Source organism: Miscanthus floridulus, chromosome 2 (genome assembly GCF_019320115.1).
Source record: "Miscanthus floridulus cultivar M001 chromosome 2, ASM1932011v1, whole genome shotgun sequence".
Taxonomy (NCBI): Eukaryota; Viridiplantae; Streptophyta; class Magnoliopsida; order Poales; family Poaceae; genus Miscanthus; species Miscanthus floridulus.
The window spans coordinates 14,514,265-14,530,523 of record NC_089581.1 but is presented as its reverse complement, the minus strand read 5'-3'; the positions used below and the strand labels follow the sequence as shown (position 1 = coordinate 14,530,523).

Here is a 16,259-nt window from a genome sequence, read left to right as displayed (position 1 = left end):
GTTATTAATTTTTTAGCATCTTAACGACTTCAAATGAAAAAACTCAAAACTAGAAAGTTGTAGATCTCGTCGAGATCTATAATTTTCATATAAAAATTATTTTTATTTAATTCCGCAAAAAAAATATGATTTGATATGATTAATATATCTTAGAAAAATCATATTTTTTGTGGAATTAAATGAAAAAAAAAATTATATGAAAATTATAGATCTCGACGAGATCTATAACTTTCTAGTTTTGAGTTTTTTCATTTGAAGTCGTTAAGATGCTAAAAAAAATTAATAACATATTTGAACTTAAGGACATTTTCGTCTTTTCATACCTGCAGTTTAACGGCGTTAGAGCTCAAACTGACAGAAGTGGCATGAAGAACACGAAAAAGTTAGAATAGTGACGCTAAAAACCGCTGAATTTTTTTAAAAACACACAAAAGATTACTTATCTTTTATAACGGCACACATGAAAAAGTCTCTTTCTGGTTCTAGAGCATGGTAGGTCACTCGCTCCTGTTCTCGGTTCTCCCCGTTCGCTTTTCCCTCTTCCCCTCCCGCCGCGACGCATAGCCGCCAAATAAACTCCCACGAGCTGACGAGCACCATAGCCAAATCAACGCATAGCGATCGCCAGGAGCTTCCACAGAGCTGTCTCGTCCACGAGTGCTGCAGCTGACAACTATTCCCAGCGTCAATGGCGAGCTCCGGCGATGAAGGGCGCGTGGTGGTGGACCTCCGCTCCGCGGCGGCTGCCGACGAGGATGCCCACGCCACGCCTCTCCACGAGATCGAGTCCCTCTGCATGCGCTGCGGTGAGAACGTGAGTGCCCCCGTCCCTTACCTCTCGTTTTCCATGGTTCCGTCCTCTTCTGTTCGGGGCGCTTGTTGAAGGGTTCTGAGGCATGCTGCTTCGCTTTCATGTGGTTAGGGCATCACGAGGCTTCTGCTGACGCTGATCCCGCACTTCCGGGAGGTACTTTCTGTGCTCATGGCGTCAGCTGCTTGTTCTGATTAGTACCACTTTGTGAAATTTGCTTTTGTGAATCTGCAGGTGGTTCTGATGGCCTTCGAGTGCCCTCATTGTGGTGAGAGGTAACGATATGCCCAATTTCTTGTTTATCGGAATTTGTCCAGGTCTATGATTGGTGGAGCTATTACTTGCCAGTTGATGGTAATATAATTTGAGTTTGCATCCTTATGTTGTAGGAACAATGAGATTCAGTTTGCTGGACAGCTCCAACCCAAGGGGTGCTGCTATAGCTTGGAGGTTCCGTTGGGGCAGAGTGAGGTATGTTTTCTGCATTGTGATTATGTCTTATTTGATGGTTTTGGTAAAATTAAGCTATCTTAATGTTTATACTACAAGCCTATTTTAACATTTGTCATTTATAATAAATTAATAAAGCATTAGAAATATATTTACTATAATAACTAACTAGTGGTGCTGGTCCAGATACTGAATCGTCAGGTCGTGAAGTCTGATTCAGCGACTATCAAGGTGTGCTGATATTTGATCCTCTTGATACATTGCAGTAAGTACATAGAATGCATTGCTTTTCTAACTATTCATTGTACCCATCTGCAGATTCCAGAGCTGGACTTTGAGATTCCTCCAGAAGCTCAACGTGGAACGCTTTCTACTGTATGCTTCATTCCTTGCTGTATTTGTTTTGTTGGGAAACAGTTCCTTTCAAAATGTTTTCTTTTGCTGCTAGCTTGCTTATTCTTTACCTTGTAAATCAGGTGGAAGGGATTATTATGCGAGCTGTGGATGAGCTGCAGGCACTTCAAGACGAACGAAAGGTGAATCTTGGGTATTTGTATGCTTGGCTTTTGGAATTCGAATTACTCCACATGGTGACACGCTGATCTTCTGCAGAAAGTGGATCCTCAGAAGGCTGAAGCCATCGATCAATTTTTACTGAAGTTGAGATCTCTTGGGTCAGGAGAGGCTGCATTCACCTTTATTCTTGATGACCCTGCAGGAAACAGCTTTATTGAGAACCCGGAAGTGTTTTTTGTGGGTACCTCATAATTTACATTGTTTGGGATTTAGAATTGTTTTGACTTACATACATGTTCTGATATGGAAGGCACTGTTCTATGCATCATAATTTAATGTTTGAACTACTTGGATGATATTTTTACATTGTTTTCCTTTGCGGTAATATTGTTTGAATTGTCTTGTCACATAACCTATAGTGACTCTAAAAAACCTATAGTGATTTGAATTGACTAGATTGTGCTATTATGTAATGGCTACAGCTGGATTGTACATAGGGAGATAATAATACGTGGTATGTGTTATTAATCCCCCCATGCATGTGCCTCATCTGGCTTTGCCACACTGATTAATCTTCATAAACCCACAGGCATGCTCCGTCATCAGATCCTTTACTATCTGTGAGATTCTACGAAAGGACTCGTGAACAACAAGCAGCACTTGGTTTTCTTGCTGAACCACCAACAGAACAGCCTGGAGAGGCTGTTTTGCCTGCTTCAGTTAATTCTGATGGGTTGCAAAGCGTGCCCCATGGCTCAGTTGGAGCTGTTGCAGGTCGTCGTGCTATAGCTCAGGGAAGCCCTGACGAAGTTGCTGCAGCATTGTGTAGATACTCAGCACCAGAAGAGGTATATCTATTATCTACCAAGTTGCTGGCAACAATCACCTCACGAATTATGTTTATCTGTACCTTATAAATTTCACTTGGACAGGTTGATACTTTACCATCAACATGTGGGGCCTGTGGAACAGAATGTGTCACACGTTTCTTTGCTACAAGTATCCTTTTTCCTGACTTATTAAAAATAGAGTGGGAAGGGCGGGCCTGGTGCAAGCGGTAGAGTCTTACCGCCTGTGACCGGAAGGTCCCGGGTTCGAGTCGCGGTCTCCTCGCATTGCACAGGCGAGGGTAAGGCTTGCCACTGACACCCTTCCCCAGACCCCGCACAGAGCGGGAGCTCTCTGCACTGGGTACGCCCTTTTTTTTATTAAAAATAGAGTGCACATGATGCCTGTGTAGCCGTTAGTTATTTTCATGACCAAGCTCAGTAATGGAGTATGAATAGTATCTTGGCTATGCTTATTTAGTTTTGTGATGAACTTTGTTCTCTTAGAATAAGGACTAGAAACAGGATCTTGTAATTTGTGTTAGAACACCTCTGCTGCCTTCGCTCCTGTACCATGGGTTTTGCTTGCTTTTTCCATAGTTGAAACTTGAAAACTTCCACTGGAAAATTTTCTTCTTTGGTGTTAAGGTAGTTACTGTTAATAGCCATGAAACCACCTAGAGAGGGTGCAATGGTTGGATATCTTGGTGGTATGCAATAATTAGCTATGAGATAGTATGTTGGAAATACAGGTCTCTGTGATTCTGTTGATTTTGAATCCTACATTTATGCCGGAGTTATAATATATTTTTTTTCTCGAACACGCAGGAGAGCTGCGTATCATTGTATTAATAGTAGAAGAAAGAGTCATACATAGACTCACACCCACACCCACACCCACACTAGATCCTCTGGAATCTAATCACCCTTTACAGATAGAAAGGCGGCCATTATAGGAGTCCAAAAACTAAGCCTAACCCACCCCTCTGATATCTGGCGGGGGGAGACCCTTGGCTCGTGCTAAGCTCCACAAAAGGGCCTCCTCCTTGGCCAAAACCAGGGCTGTACCCAACCTGGGTGAAGCTCCATTGAACACACAATCATTTCGGTGTCTCCAGATAGTCCAGGCTCCCAGGATGATAATCGAGTTCAGTCCTTTGCGCACCTCACTGTCCACACAATTCTCCACTTTCCTCCACCAGTCATTCAGGGCTGTATCAGATGGCTGTGGGGCGAGGACTGAGAGGCCTGCATAATGCAAGATGGAGTACCAGAACTGCCTAGCGAAGACACACCCAATGAGGAGGTGCTGAATGTTCTCTTCTTCTTGGTCGCAAAGCGGGCATCTAGCAGGATGCAGGAGACCTCTCCGAGCCAACCTATCTGCAGTCCAACATCGATTGTGGGCAACCAGCCACATAAAGAATCGACATTTGGGAGGTGCCCAAGTTTTCCAAATGCGTGCATATGGCTCAAAACGGATAGCCCCCTGAAATTGAGCCTCATAGGCCGATTGCGCTGTGTACTGTCCTGATGAGGATAGTCTCCAGATGTGTTTCAGGGATTCCTTGCTGAAGTTCCACCGCATTAATAATATCCCACAACTCCAGATATTCCCATAGCGCGTCAATGGTTATTTCTCCCTGAATATCCTCCAACCAAAGATCATTGTCCAGGGCATCTTTAACAGATCTTCTGTTTGCTCTTCTCCTTGACACAGAGGCAGATAAACTGGGGGCAAGGCTCTGGATGCTTTTACCATCCAGCCAGTTATCCTTCCAGAATAAGGTATTGGCCCCATCTCCTACCTCAGTGACCACAGCCATCATCAGGAGACATTCAACTTCTTTGCTAGTCTGGAGAGGCAAACTGGCCCAAGGTTTGTGAGGTTCAGTTTTCCTAAGCCAAGGCCATCTTACCCGCAGTGCAACTCCAAGTGCTTTCAGATCAGAGATTCCCAATCCTCCAAGCTCCTTTGAACGGCACACCTTAGGCCAAGCAATAAGACAATGCCCACCATTTGCTTCTTTACGACCGCGCCATATAAAGGCTCTTCTAATCTTGTCAATAGCTTTAATTGCCCATGGGGACAGGTCAATTGCCATGGCCAAGTAAACCATCATAGCAGTGAGGACATGTTGGACCATCCCAACCCTTCCAGCCCGAGTCATCAAGTCAGCTTTCCAACCAGGTAGTTGATCCGCAATTCTGTCAATAATGGGCTGGAATTGACCCCTGGTTAACTTCCTTGTTGAGAGAGGCAATCCAAGGTACCTGCATGGGAACTCTAGCACTTCACATGGCAGCAGGTTCTGTACCAGGCTCATATTCTCTTCAGAGCAGTGAATTGGCAGAACATTGCTTTTCTGCACATTGGTCTTAAGCCCCGAAGCATCTCCAAATAAGTCAAGGATTCTCAAAGATAATGAAATATCTGCTGCTGCCGGCCTGAGAAAGAGTGCTACATCATCAGCATATAGTGAGATTCTGTGGTGGAGAGGTCTTCGGGATAATGGCTGAAATAATTCAGCCTCTGATGCTCTAGTAATCATCCAGTTCAAGACATCCATGACAAGTATAAAGAGCATTGGAGATAGGGGATCTCCCTGCCGAAGTCCTCTCCTGTGATGTATAACCTTTCCAGGGGTTCCATTAAGGAGGACTTGAGTGGATGATGAAGTCAACAGCCCACATAAAAGATCCCTCCATCTTGAGCCAAACCCCAGTTGGCCAAGCACCTCCATTAGGAATGGCCAAGAGACGGAATCAAATGCCTTTGTGATATCCAACTTGAGGAGAATGCTAGGCTGTTTTTGAGAATGCAAGAATCTTACTGTCTGTTGCACCAACATGAAATTATCCTGGATAAACCTTCTCTTGACGAAGGCACTCTGGTTGGGGGAGACCATTGCATCCAAGTGGCCAGCCAATCTGTTGGCCAAGATTTTGGTCGCAAGTTTGGCAAAGCTGTGCACAAGGCTAATGGGCCTGAAATCCTTCACCTGATCAGCCTCTGCTCTTTTTGGAATCAAAGAAATATAAGCAGAGTTTAGCATGCACAAGTTTCTGAAGTTTTTTCCCCATATAGAATGCAGGACAGCCATTATATCTTCCTTAATGATTGGCCAGCAGGTTTTGTAGAATCTCCCTGTGAATCCATCCGGGCCTGGGGCCTTATCAGACGGCAAATTTTTAATGGTGTTCCAAACTTCCTCCTCCGTGAAAGGAATGTCTAGGGCCTCGAGATCATGTCTAGGGATGTTCAGGGCATCCAGGTTGATGGTTCTGACTCGGTCATTATCAGAACCAATAAGATTAAAGTAAAACTCAAAAATTGCAGAAGCTTTCTCCTCATGGGCTGTGATGGTCCTGTCCCCCTCCCTCAACTTTGCAATGAATTTTTTTCTCTTTCGGTAACGTGCATGCATATGGAAAAGCTTTGTATGTGCATCCCCATCTCGAAGCCAGCCCATTCTCGATCTCAGCCGAGCCACTGTTCTCAGCAAGGAAGAAAGGGCAAGCACATGCTTCTTGAGGTTGTTGCGCAACCAGAGTTCGTTGGGTTGAAGCACTCGGTTGTCCTGTGCAATTTCAAGTTGGTGAATGATTTCCTTTGCCAGAGCAAGCTGAGATCTAATATGCCCCACCTTCTTTTGACTCCAGCTCTGTAGTTTTCTTGTTGTTGCCTTCAATTTAAATGAGAGTGTCTCCACAGGGCAGCTGCAAGGTGGGACAGATCCCCATGCAGATTCCACTGTATCCAGAAAACCATCAAGAGAAGGCCAGAAGTCTTCAAAATGGAACCGTCCTCTGCTGGGGGGATTATCCATCAATCCGAAAATGAGAGGACAGTGATCTGAGTCATCTGAGGAAGAGCTCTGTAGAAGACAATCAGGGAATAATTCCTCCCATTCCAAAGAGCAGAAAACACGATCAAGCCTCACTAAAGTGGGAGAAGCACTGGATGATGAACTTGACCAAGTGAATTTACGACCATGTAGGGGGATCTCTGTCAGTGCCATATCATTAATCCATCTCCTAAACCTTCCCATCATTGCTCGATTTAGGTTTGAGTTGTTTTTATCTTCATCTTTGTAGATGAGGTTAAAATCCCCTGCCACCATCCAGGGTCCTACACACTGAGCACGCACTTCGCGGAGTTCCTGTAAGAATTGAATCTTTTCCTGGTTGTCCTGAGGGCCATAAACACATGTGAGCCACCAAGTATTACCATTAACAGGGCAAAATTGGATTGAAACACAGTGAGAATCCAGCCTGCTAGCTCCAATTGTACCCAAACGACTTCTCCAAGCAATAAGAATTCCTCCACTAGCACCCACTGACGGCAGGGATACAAAGTTGTTATCAAAATCACTGCCTAGCATCGATAGAACTACCTGTCTATTTATAGAAGTCATTTTTGTTTCCTGGAGGCATACAACATCAATCTTAGCAGAATCCACCAACACTCTCACTGAATCTCGTCGGGCTGCTGAATTAAGCCCTCTAACATTCCAAATAAGGATATGGGAAGGATCCATAATACTAGAAGAGTGGCGACCAAAAGGAACTCGTCCAAATCAGACCCTACATTCGACAAGTTTGCCTAACACATCGTCGTCCGGATGAGCCCAACCAAAGAGGGCTGCCAAAGCTCTAGAGTGTGACGATGGTAGCGGATGCCGAAACCGCTGAGCATAATCCTCCAGGACCTTTTGATCAAATTGTTCTCTGTCAAGTTGCACGTCCATGTCCAAAGCACGCATCACCTTCTTCTTTAGGTGTGGGGGGCAAACCTCCAGTCTTTCCACTCCCATTCCAGCAATTCGGCGGCTTCGACACGGCGCCTCACTGGGTGACGGCAACATGTTCTTCCTCCTCTTGTTGATGTGAGGGATTGGAATCAGTCCATCAGGCTTCTTGGACAGTCTACTGATGAATTCCGCAGTGGGGCTGCAGGGCTGAATTATTGGGGGAGAGGCTGCTGGAGCATCTTTCGTCATCAGCATTACATCTGTTGGCGCCTCTTCCGTTGTCAAAGCATCTTTCTCCGTCGGCGGCACAACAATCGCCGGCGTGCCCCCTCTGTCCTCCAAGTCAAAATTCACTATCTCCTTTAGCATTGTCGCCTCCGCCGGCATCTGTGGAAGGGGGGACACTGCGTCAAGGGAGTTGACAGCTGCCGGTGTAGATGGGGGGAAGGAACAGTGGGGCAAGTCCCTGTTTGCTGCCGAAGAATCCTGCTCCTGGAGGTTTTCCAGTTCGGCCAGGAAGTGGACCCAAGTCTCTGATTGAGTTAGTGCTGGCCCCCCGGTTGGCCCAGTTGAGTGGAGGCCCATGGATAAGGGCCCATCTTCCCTTGACTCAATTCTTTGATTCTCCTGTTCCTCTGTCACCAGCTCTTCACACGTCGTCTGGGGGCCTTCATGCGCCGCCTGGATGGTCTCTGGGGTTGAAACAGAATCACCCAGGAGCGCCGCATGGGGCGGCACACGTGGAATTACTTCACGCGCCGCCAGGAGGACCCTTGGAATCGAATCAGATGCGCCCAGGGGCGCCGCCAGGGGCGGCACGCGCGTAATTACTCCCCCCTCCTTCCCAGTGATGGAGGGCAGGCCTGCCTTGGCCACCTCAACGGCCGCCTCGGCAACCAGCGCTGCCGCCTCGAATCCATCCGTAGACGCCTCGGGAATTGGGCTTGCCGGCGGGACATTAATGGCGGGAGGGGCATCCGAACCGTCGCTAGGCATAATGGCAGGGACAAGCGCAGGCCCATCCTGCCGTGGCTTCGGAGCTCGCGAACCAACAGAGCCCGTCGTTGGTGGAGACCCCAAGCCCTCTTGATGATGTGGGCCACAGTTCTCGCGCAGAGTGGGGCTCTGGGCCCCAGGCGGTCATGCACCGGGATCCGCACACCTCGACCCTCACCGGAACCATCCGCCGGTGGGGGAGGCGATGGCGATCTACGGCGGCGCTGACGTCTTGGACCCTGGTCATCCCTCTCCGAGGAGGAAGACAGATCAGGGGCGCCCTTTTCCTCCGCTGGGAAGATGACTGCAGAGGAGATGCTTACATTATAGCACAGGCTTCTCTTGATCGGTGGCCATTCATCCTCTTCCGTAGGCGGCTCAACGATCTCCAGAACCTTGGCCGATGGGATAGCATCAGGATGTGAGCACCAGGCCATGAGCTTGAACGATGCCAGCTCCGAACGATCTGCCGAAGACGGAGAACCCAGCAATGATTGTTCAAGAGGTGCTCCGCCGTCCTAAGGTTCCATGCATGCTGCGGAACACCCTTGATTGTTAGATTCACCAGAACTCTCAGGGACCCAGCTTCAGCATGAGCTTGCCGGGACCAGCGTCTAAGCTGCAGTCTGAAAGTAGCAGCTCTGATTGGTCTGCCATCCCCATAGACTCGAGCCGCCGTTTGCTCATCAGGGAGGACGAGCAGGAAATCTTCAGGCTCCGCCGGCGTCAGGGTTACTGAACTAACAGGCAGCTCAAAACGACGTACTATCTCCTCCATCACCCTCTCCTTTGGGATCGCCGGCCCGCCAGTGATGACCGAGACGAAGAAGGCATGCCGGGGAGATTTTTCAGCCCGGGTCATGTCGCTTGACCAGTCAAGGATGCATCTCTCAACTGGTAACGAACTTCTGCATGGAGGAGCAGCGACCCTGGGCGACGCTATGGGCCCCGTGGGTACAGAATTCTCGCCGCCTCTGCCAGGGTCTTCACTTCCAGAAGCCCTGGTGCCGCGGGTAGAAGACCATAATATTCCTGATATGTGGCCTGCCTAGGCTGTTTTTTTAAGATTTTACCATTGTTGGTTGATCCAGATATGGTATTTCACTTTTGAACCGGTGAATATTGTTATTTGGGATGGGGTTACATTGGGTATTGAACAAGACATAAGTCTTCTTTTTTCTGGATGGTTTCTAGCTGGAGCTATGGTTTATGGCTTCACACCACTTAAACAGGCATCGTTTGGTTGGATTTACCAAACATGCTTGCAGGGATATATCAGGTTTCCAGGACCTGAAACATAGCTGCAACCCTTTGATTAGGTTCCTGAATGTAGGAACAGAACATTTTGGGATCCCTGTCTGCTGCTTAACACTGCAATTAAAAAGTATGTGAACCTTGACCTTTGCTAGAAATCCCATATTTCTGGGAGGTGATTGTTATGGCGACAACATGTGACATGTGTGGTTATCGCAATTCAGAGGTCAGTTTGATTGTCCTACCACTGTTTTGTAAATAAGATTTAGTTACCTGATTGGCGCCTTTTGACACTTTTATTTCAAAACTCTCTTCCTCTTTGTTCAATCAGCTGAAGCCTGGGGGTGAAATTCCAGCGAAGGGAAAGAAAATTACACTGCGTGTTCAAAAAGCACGAGACCTTACTCGCGATGTCATAAAGGTTTGGATGTTTCCTGTTTACAACAACTTGCATGCCTGTGCATGAGATTGATGATCATATGATTAGGCAGGGACAAATCTAGAGTAAAATCCAGGGAGGGGTGCGCCATGCTATCACAAGTATATGTTGCCTAATAATACAACTTCCGTTTTTAATGAGTAGTTCAATACAAGCGCCCTGTACCAAAAAAAATTGCCAAACAATGAGAAAAATAGTATAGTTAGTGAAGCTGTGATGGCTAAATAAAAAAAATACGTCATCTGATTTTGAGTTTCTCAAAAGCCTAAATTTGAAGGTACTGTAGGTTTCAATTCTCTATAAAGAACTAGTAGTAATGTTTCAGCGAACTATACATAACTCCTGGGCAACATTGTACTTAATATTAATGTTTCAGTCAAAATTCGCACCATCGATATAACATATGGGATTTACAGTGGTCAATTGGAACATGTATAATGCTTCCAGAAGTTTATTTGACACTATAATGAAGTTTATTTTGCACTAGGAGTCCCATGCAGACTGCAATTTTTTCACACATTCTAGAAAGCCCCGCCCCAGTTTCAAGCCCAAACCCTACAGTTTCATCAAATTTTAACTAAGAAGCATCTAAATTAAATTGCAGAAAGTCAAGATAGAGAATTAGTTAGAAAAAAGGCGTTGCCAGTGGTTCAAGGCTAGAAAAGTCCAAAATGGGTACTGGACGCCCTGTGTTGCCGAAGCAGAGAGTGAAGGCATAGGGGAGCATAGGTTGACCGGAGCACAGCATACACAATGGATGACCCCATGGTGTTGCTGGGCCGAGCTTGCAGCCCAACCAAGTGATTTGCTTCTGGATTGGTGGGTCCATAGCTTGTTGGCATGGGGGTGCGTAACCGGTAGAAAATAGATAGCAACAACTTGAATTTGTTCAATATGCCCTGGTAGCAGCTTAAGGTAGCTTCACCCTTGGACTAGGTAAGGGAAAAGGTTATTTGACATTAATGACCTGATGTACTGTCAAGTAAAATATATTTTGCAACTTGCGAGTCAGAATCTAACTCTGTGCTGTCCTTTTTGGCTTCTCTCAGTGTGCAATGTGGACTCCCCTGAACATTACTCTAATATGTTGGCATTTCTTTACCTTGTTCATTACACAGATTGATAATTTGTGATTCTACTGGAGCCACATACTTATATAGACTAAAGAACTTGTTAGACAGGATCCATCTTCTAATGCACGACTTTGTTTATTTGGGTTTTGTTTTTCAGTCAGATTCAGCTAGCGTGAAAGTCCCTGAACTTGAGTTGGAGCTTTCATGTGGAACGTTGGGTGGTATGGTCACAACTGTTGAAGGTTTAATTGTGAAAATATGCGAGGGTAGGTCTGCTTCACTTTATTCACCCATCCTCTCTTTTTTGATGCCAAAATGGAATGCACGCACTTATTGAAGCTCAGAAGAGGATTTGAATCTGACATGTGTCTTTGTTTCCCCCTATTTTTTTTTTCATTTACAGCTCTGGAGAGAATACATGGATTCCAATTGGGCGATAGCACACTCGAATGGAAAAAAGAAGAAATGGAAGGATTTCAAGGAGAGACTATCCAAGGTAATTTCTTTGCTCTCTCTCTCTCTCTATATAGCTTAATGGAGGTTTTACCCTAATGAATACTATTTGTCAATGTATTTTACCAGCTTTTAAGTTTACAAGAAGCCTGGACTCTAATAATTGATGATGGATTGGCGGCTTCATTTGTGGCCCCATCTACTGATTCGTTAGAAGATGACAGCCAGCTAACCAGTAAGTTAACCTTATCGACAATTCAGATACGCGATGGTGCTCCCCTGATACCCAACACTGCAAGTTAAAAGGATGTGCGGACTCATGCTGAACGTGTTCTTTGTGGATTACAGTGGAGGAGTATCAGAGGAGTTGGGAGCAGAATGAGGAACTTGGCCTGAATGACATGGATACGTCCTCTGCAGACGCGGCTTACAACACGACCAGCACATGATTTTTTTTTGTCTTGTGCTGAATGTATTTGTTATACTAGCTTGTATCATTATCTTTTTACTTTGATAAACTCCCAGTGTGTATACTAATACCAACAACTTATATTTCTTCTGACGATAAACATCGAGCGGTAATGCCCGAAAGATGTTTAGAACATTTTATAAGCTCTGCGGAGCACCAGCTTGATGAAATTTGAGTGATGGTCACCCACTATACCCCGCCACCCCGGTAACCAGTTACAGCACATACTGCCACTCTGATTGCTGATTGCGTATGAGATCGATCACTTTGGTCATGCTGTTGACTGTTTTACTACCTGTCCCACTAAGTCATATTTTTAAAAGTTTAACTAGGTTTACAAATATTTATACCTCTATAGGTAGGTTTATTATAAAAATACATTTGATAATAACATTTATTGTATAATAAATATCAATATTTATATGTATGTTTGGTTAAACTCGAGATTAATGTACTTATCGAAAAGCAAAAAAAGAGACGGAGGGGCTCGTTATATCTACAGAGCGTATCCAACATCATACATGTAAATCAACGTACTTTGCAATGTTTGTAATCATGCAGCTATAGGATATGCGACTGTGCCTTTAGGATCACGAACTTTGATCCAAGAACCACCAGCCTGGTCGTTTGTTTGTATACGATCGTGGATTATAAGCTAGAATCGTATTTTTCTCTCACATCAAACCAGCTAGCAGTAAATAATCCACGATCGTTTACGGTCTGCCCAACAGGCTGCACATTGGTCATTTCTGGAACGTTTATAGCTATCAAATCGTCCACAAATTCTAAAAACATGGCTGTTTCCGTTTGAATTCGTGCCGAATTCGCACCTCACGTCCTCGCCTATTCCAGGATTCGAGCGCTGTAGTGGACGTGTAGCAGTGAATCATAGGCATCGGATTCTATCAGACGGTCGACAAATAACTGCCAGGTGCTGCAGTACAAAGGGGGCAGCACTGCCACTGCGAATTCCTCAGCTTGAAGCAAACTACGCAGATGGCTTCGGCGGCGGCGTGGGAGGGCCCGACGGCCGCGGAGCTCAAGTCAGCGGGGGCGGCGGCGATTCCCGGCGGCGTGCGAGTGAAGGGGTGGGTCATCCGGTCCCACAAAGGCCCCATCCTCAACGCCGCCTCCCTCCAACGGTACGAGCCACCCCCACCATAAACCCTAGCCCTTACGCTCCCCGTCCTTTCGATTCGTCTATGTAGAAGACCGGAAACTTGGACTCAGACTCGTAATAGGCAGAGCTTCGGGTTCGTAGTAGTAGCGCTGCAGCGTATTTGATCAATTTGTGTGTACTTTTCCTGTCTGTCTGACCCTCCCTTTGATCTGATTATTCATGTCACATTAGTTCTTAATTCATCACTCATGGAGTTCATATATATTTCAACTTTGTTACACTATGCTTGTCTTGGTATCCAACTTCCACATGGTGGGGATTGGAGGTGATGCTTGAACTGTGAATCCTCCCTGATCACACCAATGATAATTGATCATTAACCAATGGTGTCAGACTGTCAGTATATCAACTTTTCTATTGTTACATTCAGTCAGGAAAAATGTGCACAGTAACTTTAGAGTTGATTTATTAAAACATTGCTACTTTAAAGCACACTATGGCTGCTAGTAATATTGGATCTATCCAGTGTCTACTGGTGTTACATCTGTGAAATCTTCAGTATTAAATAGATGAGTATTGCTTTTAGAGAAAGCTAATGCTAAATTCTGTAATGTCTACTCTATTCTTCTTCAGCTTTGAAGATGAACTTCAAACTACACATTTACCTGAGATGGTTTTCGGAGAGAGTTTCTTGTCCCTTCAACATACTCAAACTGGCATCAAATTGCATTTTAATGCGCTTGATGCACTCAAGGCATGGAAGAAAGAGAGACTGCCACCTGTTGAGGTTCCTGCTGCAGCAAAATGGAAGTTCAGAAGGTCATCTATAACTGTACTTCCTTTTTTACTCAATTCATACCACTGAGCATTTGTAGTGAAAGATGTTGCATTAGCTTGGCATCACCCACCCTGTTTCAAAGCAGTGGATTTTGTCTTAAAATTTTCTAAAGCTTTGATCAGAAATACATATTTGTGGATGAATATAGTTAAATTGATTTTATTTTGTCCGTATCATGCATTATTTCAAGAGAAGTACAATAGCACACATTTTGAGATGTTTATATTGGTCTTATCTGAAAAAAATTCAGATGGTGAAAATATTATGTGTTAATTCTTAACTTGTGAGTTTGTTAAAAAAATCCTAAGCACATGTTCTTTTAACATGTTTTCTTGCAGCAAGCCTTCTGACCAGGTTATACTTGATTACGACTATACATTTACGACTCCATACTGTGGGAGTGATGCTGTGGTTGTGAACTCAGGCACTGTATGGACCTGATCTCAGCTGAATTAATTTAATCTGATTTCAAAGTTTTATATTTGTTCCCCTGCGAAGGGTGGGCCTGGTGCAAGCGGTAGAGTCTTACCGCCTGTGACCGGAAGGTCCCGGGTTCGAGTCGCGGTCTCCTCGCATTGCACAGGCGAGGGTAAGGCTTGCCACTAACACCCTTCCCCAGACCCTGCACAGAGCGGGAGCTCTCTGCACTGGGTACGCCCTTTTTTTATATTTGTTCCCCAGCCCTTCACTTTTTTACTGGTGTAGTCCACTGACAAATAGTTCCTGTTCATACAATTTTATTTTCCAGACACAAACAAGTTTAGATGGATGCAGCACTTTGTGTTGGGAGGATACTAATGATCGGATTGACCTTGTTGCCCTTTCAGCAAAAGAGCCAATTCTTTTCTACGACGAGGTATGGCAATGGAACAAATGGTTCATAATTTATCTGGATACTGGTCTGCCCCCTAACAGGATGTATGTAGGTTATCTTGTATGAAGATGAGTTAGCTGACAATGGTATCTCATTTCTTACAGTGCGAGTGGTATGCAATCCCCAATGATGCTTATCTGTTCCTTTTTCCTCAACTGTAATGTCTGTGACAGCATTGTCTTTTGGTTCTACTCATTAATAGGATTCTTGGTTGTGTATGTGCAGAGGGTAATGCCAACTGGTTGGTTTCTGCTTTTGCGTTTCTGGGTATGTTCTACTACCTTGCATTTTAATTTTTGTACTTGATGCCTCATTAGTATGAAGACAATTTCTGAGGGTGAGTTATTGTCGCATATAGGATGGAACCTGTTACAATTATAGTGATAATACTGATTCAGATTGTTGCCCTCAGTGTTCATCAATCCAAGATTTTTCAGGAAAACTTGTGAAGAGCTGATCAATAAATAACTTCACTCCTCTTGTAATTGACTTTATGCTCATCCCTTTGAAATAAAACAACAAAGCCTTTATGTCCCAACGAAGTTGGGGTAGGCTTAGGCTAAACTGATCCTATGGAACAAGAAAAGATAGAACATTTGAAAGATTGTATATTTATTATTGAGGCCTAAGCTTGAACTGAAGATTCTCCAAACGTATGTTTGAGTAATAAGCGTGTAACAGTGTTCCCCCACATTTAAGTTGCAAGTTTTTGACATATGTAGGTTTTCAAGATTCTTATCTTCACATATGACCAGCTTGTCCTTACTGATGATTGCCTGTCGACCTAACAGCTTAGAGTTGATGGTGTACTGATGAGATTGAGAGACACTCGTTTACATTGTTCGTTTGGAAATGGCAATGGAGCCAAACCAGTGGTACTCCGTGAATGTTGCTGGAGGGAAGCAACATTTGCTAGTTTGTCTGCGGTATGCTATCACTCTACCAAGCACCTTCTTTCAATAAGGTTAAGTTGAGGACATTGCTAGAATATTTTCATATTTCATCTCTTTTCTATAATGCAGAAAGGATATCCTTCAGACTCTGCAGCGTACGCGGACCCGAATCTTATTGCCCATAAACTTCCTATTGTGACGCAGAAGACCCAAAAGTTGAAAATACCTTACTGACACAAAGGTGCCTTACCCTGTGTACATCATCATGAATGTTCCATCGTGGCCTCTTTTGTTTGCCACAAGCCACATGTTGTAGATGTACGTTTCTGCGATTAATCACCATAGTCCATTTCGCCTGGGCCAAACAGAGATAGCTGCTTGTCTTGTCATGCTTGAATTAGACGCTTCTTTAGTCCTTTTCTATTCTTAATAATTTTCTCTGTCAGTCAGTCTAAAACATGTCTTTCATTTGATGACCTGAAACATGCTCAG

The 16,259-nt window shown here is 44.7% G+C and overlaps 2 protein-coding genes across 2 annotated transcripts; both read left to right on the top strand.

Moving 5' to 3' along the window:
* Positions 1–505: 505 nt before the first annotated feature.
* On the top strand, positions 506–12,177 carry LOC136517756 (uncharacterized). The gene is given in 17 exon segments (XM_066511402.1): positions 506–814; positions 923–967; positions 1,046–1,086; positions 1,201–1,282; positions 1,448–1,492; positions 1,580–1,636; positions 1,738–1,797; positions 1,874–2,002; positions 2,368–2,625; positions 2,710–2,776; positions 9,764–9,834; positions 9,940–10,029; positions 11,278–11,386; positions 11,524–11,564; positions 11,566–11,616; positions 11,703–11,808; positions 11,922–12,177. Coding segments are annotated over 17 exon segments (1,479 nt in total). The 5' UTR covers positions 506–688; the 3' UTR covers positions 12,023–12,177.
* Positions 12,178–12,985: 808 nt separating this feature from the next.
* LOC136517746 (TIP41-like protein) lies at positions 12,986–16,250 on the top strand. Its single transcript, XM_066511393.1, has 8 exons — positions 12,986–13,184; positions 13,796–13,981; positions 14,339–14,429; positions 14,749–14,856; positions 14,927–14,986; positions 15,100–15,141; positions 15,666–15,800; positions 15,897–16,250. The coding sequence occupies exons 1-8, from the start codon at positions 13,039–13,041 to the stop codon at positions 15,999–16,001; spliced, it is 873 nt and encodes a 290-aa protein (XP_066367490.1). The 5' UTR covers positions 12,986–13,038; the 3' UTR covers positions 16,002–16,250.
* The last annotated feature ends 9 nt before the right edge of the window (positions 16,251–16,259 follow it).